The sequence below is a fragment of the Hypoxylon fragiforme genome (assembly GCF_022984875.1).
Source record: "Hypoxylon fragiforme strain CBS 206.31 chromosome Unknown GGS25scaffold_6, whole genome shotgun sequence".
Taxonomy (NCBI): Eukaryota; Fungi; Ascomycota; class Sordariomycetes; order Xylariales; family Hypoxylaceae; genus Hypoxylon; species Hypoxylon fragiforme.
In genome coordinates this window covers 2,513,738-2,524,620 of record NW_026054761.1, presented here as the reverse complement: position 1 = coordinate 2,524,620, position 10,883 = coordinate 2,513,738, and the positions used below count along the sequence as shown (strand labels likewise).

Sequence of the window (10,883 nt, the reverse complement as noted above, 5' to 3'; positions counted from 1 at the left end):
CTAACGCAGTAAACCTTTTAAGCCCAAAAGAGAAAAAAAAAGAAGAAAACGTGAAAGAAAAGAAAAGAAAGCAAAGGGGAAACAAAAACTATAGAGAGCAACGAGGAGAAAAAACAACGGTTAAAAATCAGAGCCGACCGATGCATGATCATAGGGATCGGGTATTTGTACGCCAGGGTATATCCAGCCAGGGTATTGCACGTAGAGCATCTAAAAGACGGAATCTAACGGAAAGGTCCAATCGGACCGGGGTATCCTGAATTTGTGGAATGAGAAGTCGACGGCCGACCACTATCGCCAGACGCGCGCGTGCTGTGTCGTGGCGTGATGTCGCCGCCATGTGGAATGTTGCCAGGCGTTAGTTTGTTGTCGAAGCCGTTACCGAAGTGTCGGCTCGACCAAGGGTTGTTCTCCTCGTCTGGAAGATTTACGCCGCTATCGTTCCAGGGGTTTCGATCAGCATTGAAACTGCGAGTCGAGTCAATCGAAATGAGAGATGACTTGGACACATTGTTAGATCCTTTGAAGAATGTGTTCATCGAGTGAGAGCTGTTCTTTCTGCGATCAAGAGAAGACAAAAGTTGAGAAGGCTTTCGAAGCTTGTCAAAGATCGTTGTAGTCCTTTGTTGAGTTACGTCCTCGCCAAAGGCCGGTTTCGTAGGCGAGTCCGTCCCGAGAGGAGTAGGGGCGTGCTGAAGCAGCTTTGAATCAAAGTACTGCAACGAGTCCTCGAACGAGTCTGACTTCGGACGGGGAATTGCACCTTTGACGACGGTAGCATCGACACTTGCGGCAGCAAATTGCTGCATAAGGAAATCAATTGCATCACGAAGGCCACCGGTGTTGTTGCGGGTGAGTTTCCAGAGCAAAGTCATGGTACGCTCACCATCGTCTGTCTTTTCTTCGGGGTTTTCGTGTACTTCAAGTGTAATCTCATGCTGAGTCTTGAGCTTGGAAATGAGCTCGTTGACGAATTCAGGTGACTCAAGAAACTTGACTAAAGACGAAGATCGAGTCAAGATTAATTCGTGAGTTTCAGGGACCATGCCCTATAGAATAATGTTAGCAATACACTCCCATGTAGAATTTCAAATTCTGCTAGACTTACCAAGAATTCATCGGCACAAAGAGGCACCTGCCATTCGGGACCAGTGACAGTAACCTCGTCACTTGCCTGCTCGGTGCTGGGAAAGATGATCTTGCAGTTCCACTTTTTCTCAAGCTCCTCGATCTCTTGCAGGCGAGAAACAAGCTGTCGATGGTACAGGCGATCAACGTGAACGATCTGGGAAGTGAATTCGGAGTGCTGCGTAGTTATCCGTTAGATTACTGCATTGCTTTTGTGATGGATATCATTGTAACTTACCGCTCTATCGACCATATCCAGAATTTCGGTCTTCACAAGCTCGAGATTCTGAGCGTTACGAGCCGGGGTTCGGCAAATAACATTGTCAACCTTGACGTCGTCATCTTCACGACCTATTCCTCCTAGTCGGTCTGTTAATATGCCTCGAACCTTGACAGAGCTGGTCGAGCTGGAGAAGGTCTTACCACGATCCATAGCATTCGAAAACTTGACGAAGACCGAGTGTTTCTTCATGATACGTTGGATGTGTTGACCCCCAATGCCAATAATTCGCTTATGGTACTGGTCAGGGACATGGAAGGATATGGATGCAGGCATCTCCTGCTCTACCAGGGTCATTCCCTGTTTCATCGAGTCATAAGATGGTGCAATAACATCAATGTCAAAGTTGTATTCCCTGAAGCTGTCGAAGATAATCTGAACATTGCCTGGGATATGTTAGCTAAAACGTATTGACTTACCAACTCGTATCGATTTGACCTACTCTGTGTCATGATCTTGTTGATCTTGCCATTCTTTTTGCCCGAGACAAACTCCTTGTGCTCGTTGGCAAGCTCGATCTTGACTCGGATCTGATGTTGTGTCTGGTTTACAAACTTGATTTGGGATAGTACACCCAGGGCTTGTTTCACAGCATCATCAGAACCATTGATGGTGAAGGTCATCTTGTCGAAGGAGATATCTGCATCGGAATTGGCAGATATATCGCCGAGCATGGCGCGGATTTCGGTAGGGCCTGGAAGCTGGGAAATGCCAGCTTGCTGGATCCACCATGACGCGAAGTAGAATTGTCCGGCCTGAATTACTAGTTAGCGTATATCGAAACTGAACTGGACTGTATCTGCATACAAGAGACATGATTTCCTTCATGGTGCGTTCAATGTGAAGTCCTTCGACGCCTTGAACTCGAATCATGTTGCGTTGAGATGCCAGTGGGGGAAACATAATATAGGTTCCGTTGGTTTCCATGATTTTCCGAACCTTGTCCATACGTCCAAGTAAGATGCTATCAATCTTTGGAGGGGATACTACAGCATCCTTGATAAAGAGCTTCGTTCGGTTGACCAACTCGTGAATCTTACGCTTGGCTAACTCTATGCCCTGGGGGTTCTCTCCAGTGATGAATATCTCCTCGGGGTTTCGACGACTGGCATTCGGTGGGCAATAGCGGTGCAACTGAGCAAAAGGAGGGAAGTAGATAGCCGTATTTGTCACTGATTCGATCAACTTGATGTTCTTTCGTGAACGGCCACAGACGATAGGGTGTAATGTGCTCTCAAAACGCATTATGTCTAGTTGACGTCCAAGCTAAACCCGACGTTAGTACCATGTCTCTTACCATTACTACGACATTGAAGGATCATATATACCAGTTTGTCGATGAAGATAAGAACCTGTGTCTTGGCATGCTCCGTAGACTCGATATCTCCGTAGATAGCAACCCTCCACCTCTGATCTCGAATGACTTCAACATCGCCGTTGAGACCGTCAACTGTGGGAGTAAGCTTTGGACCTAGGATAAAAATATCAACGCCACAGAATACGGCGAAGGTGTCTAGAGCATCGGTGACATTCTTCTGCAACGCGCCAGCTTGGGAGTCGACAATCAGTCCGTAATCTACGTCGACGGTAGTGCACCTCTACAATATCTAGTTTAGCCACGCGCCATTTTATAACATCACATGGAGGCAGAAAGATCATACCAGCGCCAGCGGAGTATCACTCAGGATGGTTTCACGGCTCTTGTGCACGAGTTCGGGGGAACCGGAAAGGCACACGGTCGTGACCTGCGACTTGAAGCCCTTGGGCAAGCTCGAAATGACGTGGGCCTCGATTGGCAACGGTCCCTTTGTTAGCTCCCTGCATAAGTTTCGCAAATTGGTTAAGTTCTGAGCATGGACAGGTAACTCGTAGACAGGGATGTCATCGGGGGCGTCTCCGGGGTGTGTCCATCGAAAAACGGCCTCGCCAGTCGCATGGAGGATCTCCTCCGTATTGGGACCGGCGAGGTCAGAAGCGAAGGGAACATTGAAGGCGAAGTGAATGGTGGAGTCGGCGGCAGGCGAGGGACTAAGCGAAGCTCCCGGAGCTCCGGCCTTCTGGTGCGGATTTATAGCGGTCATGTTCATATTCGGTCTTGACGACATGCCGAAGTTGGGGCTCATCCTCTCGGGCCAGTGACGCATATTGGCGAGCTTTTGCATGGTGAAACGATGGAAGAGGAAAGCGTGCTGAGAGATGCTGAGGGGGAAAGGGGATGGAAGGGAAAGGGAATGGGAATGGGAAGTGACGGATTGGTAAAATGGGGGATGGAGGGAGGAGGGGAGGGTATCTCGGGGGGTAGAAGTTAAAAGAAGGTGGAATAAGAAGGGGATTAGAAAAAAAAAAGGGAAAGGGAACAAGGAAGAGGAGAAAAACCGAAGGTATCGCGGGGTGTGCTTCTCTCTACCTTTCCTCTCTTTCTTCTTTCTTTCTTTTTTCAAAATAATAAGAAAAAAAAGGGACGACGACAACCTCTACAACTACCTAATAAGTAGTGTGGGGGGATGAAGAGGTTGAGAGAATGAATGGTGAGGAGAAGTGGAATTGACGGGATGGGATGGGCGGATGTTTTTTTGGGAATGGGACGTGAGATGTGGTGGACTGAAAGAATCGATGGAACGAGCCAAAAGGCCGAAGAATCGGGTGTGTGTTCGAAGCTGCAGTCAGCAAAAAGCCCTGGAGCTGTACAGTACAGTTTACCTAGTACCTAGCAGGTACCTAGTTTTAGGTATCTAGTTTTAGGTACCTAGTAATACATTGACAATTTGACCCAGCGAATGAGCATCAATCAAGTAGCATGCAAGTAGCGTATCTTGTTACTAAATTGTTAGGGGAAACGCTTCCAAGGTTCCAAGCTTAGGTACTAACTAGGTAGCACTTGAGTCTTGAGTCCTGACTTGAGGGAAAGTTGTTAGCCCGCTGGAGGTTAGGGCTATGGGTGCGAGGAAATGCGAGCAAAATAAGCCCTGTAAAAGGCCTGTGAAAGCCCTGAAAAGTTGCAGAGTGTCTTTCCCTGTTCTGGTTGGCCTTCTCAAGTGCTTGTTCAGTTGTTCTTGTGTGAGAGCTTAGCGCGGTTGGTGCATGGCCCAAACTCATTCCAGTCCAAGTGGGGCCACCAAGAAAAGAAACCTGGAGTCAAGTCCTGTTTACCAATAGTTAAGTGGATATGTAAGTGGATATGTAGTTATACCATATGTATATATATAACCGTAAGGCTAACTAATACTTTAATACTTCAACTTATTACTTCAATGTTGGATCAATCAATAATTCCAAAAGCCACAAGGTGACAAGCATTTTCTTCGCGTCATCATTAGCAGTGAAGATCCACGTATAATCTACTAAATAGGTAGTTAGTTACCTATCTATTAACGCATCGCATCGCATTGTCAATTCCAGAATTTCTCCGTATTTTCTTAGATACCAATAACTATCATACCATCTACTTGTTATACTCGACGGTGTTAACTTAAACATGAATGTCCCAGTCCGGAAATGAATCCCTTCTCGAAGCTCCAATGAGTCCAATCACCTTAGATTCGTTCCTCGGGATTATCTCCCGGCTTAGTGGAAGTTTATAGCTTATTCTGGGCAAACGACTTACGGCGTATAGTATTGTGTGTAGCGCATGTGAACATCAGTAGGTACATATGTAGGGCAAGTAACTATCTCTATCTTTACTAAACCAGGTCTATTACTTTTTGTGCGAGTTGTCCTCGAGAATCTCTCGATACGTGTTCGTGATAGGGTCGTGATAGGGTCTCATCTGCGCAACAACTGGCTTAAACCATGTCTCTCTTACATCCATACATCCATACATCCATACATAGTAAAAAAAAGGTCTCTTCGATAGACTTGGAAAATGGAGTTGGATGACACGACTCACACGAGCTCGAAAGAACCAGGCTTACAAGGATGTCAATTTTTTTATCAAATTTCACCATCTTGCCTTGCCTCCCTATCAATCTTACCAACTTTTGTACCTGCCTGTTGCTAATATCATCCAAGCTCAATGTATTATGTATGTATTAGAAGGCATGCCAAACAGACACAGCCACGGTACACGGGGCCACTTTGGCCAAATGCGGTACGGACGCGTCGTTTTCTATCGAATACCAAACCTGGACCCTACCTAGACCTTTTCAGGGGGTCATCTTAATAGATCAAGACCAAGTAAATTAGATGTTGGAACCGATCAAGCAAGGCAAGCAAGGCAAGCATCAGCTACATATCTCGTTCTAATTATTACTCAAACATATATTGTACTTCAATGTTGTAGTTATAATAGGTAACTTGGTAACTATTGGGAATTCCATAACTACTTCGATGTCGTAGTAAGTAATTACATGTAAGTTATTGCAGCTACATACATATACATACAGTACTACATAAATACCTGGTAAGTATGCATGAGAAGTCTGAGGACGTGGGTACGAAAGTAGCCATTTTCCCGCCCTTTTTCCCACATCGATGCATTCAGCTTCAAGCAACCTTGAACTCTCTCATAACTTGGAATTCGTACATCGTACATAATTAGTAGATACCCATTTGATCTATCTACCTGCCTACTTACATGTAGGTCCTACATATGTATAGTAGGTAGGTGACATAGGTGACATATCAAAAACTGTCCATATATCCCATACATATTACATACGATTTGCAACACTCGTCATGAGACCTATATGTGGATCACGGCACATAACACAGCTAACCTACATACATCGTAACATACACATGCCTATACCTATGCCTACTGAACCTGTTCTACATCCGTACCTGCCTACATCACTGAGCTGGCAAATCTTTCTCCCCCGCGCGTGCATATTTCCTCCCTTCCAGTTCCGGGTTATTAAACTGCCCTAGGGCTTATCTTATGTGTACCTACCTATATATGCTAGAAGCGCAAGAAGACAACACGTAGCAAAAAAAAATTTTTTGGGAAAAAGGAATCCCGCCAACTACTGTAATAAGTTTAGGGTTTCACGAAAGGGGAAGAAGCAGAAGCAGAAGCAGAAGGGGATGGAGGGGAGGGGGGCCATTTTCTAATGTTCTCCTTTGTCAAGGTTAAACCAAAACCGGACCCTCTTCCCCCCCATCCCCATCCCCATCCCCATCCCCCTTCCTCCAAGTTTTTCCGCGTTCGCTGGGCTGGGCCCTCCGAGGAAGTATGTAATCCCATCATCCGTACGAGCATTGCAGGTTGCAGGTTTTTTTTATTTTAGTATTAACTATCCTTTGCTTGTACATGTGGTTCTCGTTAGCGAGCCCAACTTTCCAAACTTGTGGGTTTTACCTACTGCCGCTGGAGCTTTGCTCCGTACCCGTACCTATTTTACCTAGTACCTACCTACATGAGTGGACTGGCCCGTGATTTAGAACCCGAGTTTCTACATACTATAACTCGTATAGCCAAATAGCTCTCTCTCTCTCTCGCTCTCTAACTAGTTATTCCTATCCTCGCCATTATGTTTGGACAAGAACATATGGAGGGGGCCGCGCGTCGTAGGCAACTGGCAAGAAAAGAAAAAAAGAAGTGTGATGGGTGCGTGTATGTATGTAAGAGCTTGCCGTAAAGTCCGGTTCAAGTGGTGGGACGTACATACATTCATGTAGGGCTGGCCGCCCCCATCCATAACAAAAAAAGGGGAGGATTGGTAGGTATTGAACCACACCTCGTTACCAAATCAGATAGAAATATGAGAAAGAGGAACTTTATGAAATGAATATCTACATATCTAAGTACTTACCTAGGTATTTTACCGTAAATATTGAGCATTAATCCAGTACTCGAGATAGAACAATCGGCATGACTGGCGGTCCGATTAGTATAGCCGACTATACATGAGTAATAGGCATGCACTTTAGAGCATATGTAGCTCGGCTATACCTCTTCACAAACGAAATTGAAGTGACAAAATGCAGTATACTGTAAAAGTTGTCCTATGCAGGATGTGTGGGATATGCATGACATGGGCATTGCGACTCACTCGTGCTGTCACAAGGGCATCCCCCACGCCCACGGCCGTTACATCAGGGTATTTAACCCATCTAAATTGAACATATCACTAGCGAAACACGGACTGGTTCTCGGAATTCATATTTCAGGGTCAATTAGAATTAGAGAGCTTCTATGTACAGCTCGTGGAGCTAGGAGCTGGGACCTAGCTTTGTCGAACTTCGCATCGTGAAGGTGCTCATGCTACCTCTCATCATAGACCCATTCCTTACTGTTGCCAGGCTAATATGCAGTTCAAGAATAGCTCTTACCATTGCGGCAATGCCTCAAACTCCAAATCCTCCATCACCCTCCGCAAAACCAAATAACATCAGCAGGCAAACTATGTGCTCTTAGGCCTTCAATCGTCGGCTATAATATCGGTATTCATAGGCGTAGAATATCCATTATAGGAATAATGCTCACTGGTACATAGGCCTCTGAGGGTTGTCAGCATAGATAATATCTTGCTGAACTGGCCGACGTCGCTCCATGTACATAGCTTCCCCATCCGCAAGTGGCGGTCTATCATAGTAGTGCTCTACCGGTCGAGCACTGTATTCACGTCTTAGTTCCTCACGCTCTGCCGGGATCATGCCGAATTCGCGAACTGGAGGGACCGCGTCCCTTCTCACCTCAGGATGTACACTGGCAGCATATTGCCTAGGAGGTACGTCGGGATGCACACTCTGAATTCGATTGTAATACGGCATGCCTTCCGCAGGCCGACCGCTTACACCTAAAGGAAGATACTCTCTTGGAATCTCTTCAGGCATACGCCTTTCTGCTGTTCCGCGGATCGGAATGAGCTCTTGACCCGGTACGCCCATGGGTTGCGCGGGGTAATCACGCTCTCGATAGCTCCGATAGTCGAGTCCGTACTCCGGCTGCGTAATTACCCGCCGAGGCGCATATGTGGGCGATGCACGTCGGTATATAACTCCATCTTCTTCGTACGTCTCTCCCGACATGCGAGACGGGGCACGCGCTGGTACTCTTCCGTAGAGAAGATCACGCTCACCTGGCCTCGAAGCTGGTACAACCGAATGACGAGCCATGGTGCTAGCACGAGGAGGATCAATATACTCGCGACCATACTGATCAACAATGATACGAGGAGGGGCAGGGGGTGCCATGACAGGAGACGGCCTCTCGATGAGGACCGGGGATCGCGATCGGGCACGATCAGCGTAGGGTCGCACACTCATGCGTCCCTCACGTTGGTAAGGAACCTCTCGGTACTGAGGATTTGTTGCATAGCTTGCTGCCCGCAAGGGCCGTGGCTCTACAGCACCATAGGGAGTAGCATAGGCATAAGGGGATTGGACACGCTGGATGTATTGCACGGCTGTTCCATCCGGTCGTCGCTCCTCATATATAGCGCGTTCTAGTCTTTGGCTTGTTGGGGCAACGGACTGACGCCCCTGTCTCGCATAGGGATCATCCACCCTTTCGAAACCATAAGGCGGTCGTTCGGTCGGTCTGCGTGCAACATTGTAAGGCTCGCGATTGAGGCTAGAAATTGGTCGTTCGATCTGTGGTTCATCGTAGACCATCAGTTCCTGCTCCTGTTGAGTAGTAGATCGCAATCGCTTCTGAGGCCGTGCGAACGGAGGTGCCGATAATGGCGAGGGGGATCGCGGCTCGGGCTTAATGTAGGGAGATCCAGGAGCATCTGATCTTGTTTCAGCCTTTCTCTTATTCTTCTTCTTGCCTTTCTTCCTGCTTCCTTTATCCCCTTGTGGCGAGCTCTCTGGGCTAGTGACGACTCTATGCTCCTGTCTTAGTGCAGTTACCTGAGCTGGTGCGTGAGGCAAGATGCTGACGTCAGGCTCGGGCATAGGTGGTCGTCGAGCTACCGCCAAGGGCGAAACATGGGCAGGCTGGGGTGCGAGAGGTAGAAGATCGTGTGCGCGGATAACAGGCGTCTGTCGTTCACTAAAGTGGGCACTAGGGAGAAGTTGGTGATAATTCTGAATACGGCTGTGGTCAGCAGGCTGGTCCGAATCTGCATTACCAGATTTGTCGGATCTACTCGCGGTACTATCTGAACTGATAACTTGAGCTTCTACATCCCGCGTTTGACGTGACTGTACCATTGCATCCTCACGGCTTGCAGTGGTAGGATAGACTGCATTGTCGCGTGTAGACGCGTTTAGAGTATTAGAATTTGGCTTTTGTTGGAGGGAACTACCCATGGCTCCGACTGGCTGTGCGCCACGAAGTAAGCCTGGCTGGGACGACGATGTCGACTGCTGGAGGTGCTGAGGAGCAAACTGTTGCTGCTGCAGCACATGTGCCGCATGTTGAGCCAAAGAGACAGGTGTATGGTGGGATGGATATAGAGGTGCAGAGACAGTGTTCTGATTGCGGGGAGAAGCACGCGAGTCGGGCGTTTGGTGCTGGCTAGAGTAAAAGGTATTGTTGTCGAACGAGTCACTCGTATCGGAGATATTAGGAGTCTCGGCCATTGTTGGCACAGCAGTAAGGGTCATTGCCTTGGCAAGAATATCAGAGAGATCTAAGTCAAGTATCTGCTCAGGAGTTTGCAGAGAGCCTTTTGCAGAGGCCTTTCGCTGGTCGAATTGATTTTTGAGATCTTGCTCAATAGCCTGTCTTTTGATCTGAAGCTGTGACTTAACGGAGTTTTCAGGTTTGTCAAGTAGAACTGGGTTAATGTTTGTCTTGCCAAAGTCTAAGGGTCTCGAGGTCGAGACACCCGGGATAGCTGTCGAGCCTGTTGCAGCTACATTGACAGATGGTTGCTGCAGGTTTGTTTGAAACGACTGCATATTGCCTGCCTGGTATGTGTTGAGGTTAGGTATACTTCGATGTGACTGTGATTGCGTAGATGACGGCGCAACGCGTGCTGCCGCGAGAGAAGTATGGTTTTGAGGGACTGTGGGCTTAGCCACTTTGATACGGGGATGCTTTCCTGATGCAATTGTATCTCGAAAGTTAACAATCTGTTCATAAGTGCGTATCTCATTAAGATCAGCAGGCGTTAATGAACTATTCAAGCCAGGCATCATTCTAGATGCCATCGGCGGTTCTGTCGCCATCATCAGGTAAATAGAATCAGCTTAGCGATAGAACCAATAGAAACATTAATAGACCAGATTGCACCACCTGAGAATTGTAAAGGAAAGATTGATATAATACTAGGTAGGCCACTGGAAGATAAAAAGGTCAAATGTCAATTACTTCCATGTACTCACGGATGAAAAGGGGAATTGTCTTGATAACCCTTCTTCACGAAAAGTTGTGTGGAGTTGGGAAGTTTTGAAAGAGAGAGACGTGTCGCACGGCGAGTTGAGCTGGAGGTAGAAACTATTAACTAATTATTATTATTATTTTTTCAATGTCGATTTAACCACTGTAGGCCCTGGAATGTATGTACCTACCGTGCACCTACCTAGTACCTAGTAGTAGAGATCCACAGTGGGTCTGCATGTACCAGCCTCACTTCAAACTTTG

The 10,883-nt window shown here is 47.1% G+C and overlaps 2 protein-coding genes across 2 annotated transcripts; both read right to left on the bottom strand.

Annotated features, from left to right (window-relative positions):
• Window positions 1-224: 224 nt before the first annotated feature.
• On the bottom strand, window positions 225-4,157 carry GGS25DRAFT_532630 (uncharacterized protein; the record flags this gene model as incomplete). Its single annotated transcript, XM_049265607.1, has 7 exons — window positions 3,070-4,157; window positions 2,737-3,006; window positions 2,216-2,674; window positions 1,851-2,163; window positions 1,367-1,794; window positions 1,109-1,306; window positions 225-1,049 (listed from the first exon to the last, which is right to left on the bottom strand). Exons 1-7 carry the CDS (start codon window positions 3,568-3,570, stop codon window positions 225-227), a joined length of 2,994 nt encoding a protein of 997 aa, XP_049115927.1. The 5' UTR covers window positions 3,571-4,157.
• A 3,338-nt stretch (window positions 4,158-7,495) lies between these two features.
• GGS25DRAFT_496279 (uncharacterized protein) lies at window positions 7,496-10,751 on the bottom strand. Its single transcript, XM_049261513.1, has one exon. It carries the CDS (start codon window positions 10,469-10,471, stop codon window positions 7,829-7,831), a length of 2,643 nt encoding a protein of 880 aa, XP_049115926.1. The 5' UTR covers window positions 10,472-10,751; the 3' UTR covers window positions 7,496-7,828.
• Between the last annotated feature and the right edge of the window lie 132 nt (window positions 10,752-10,883).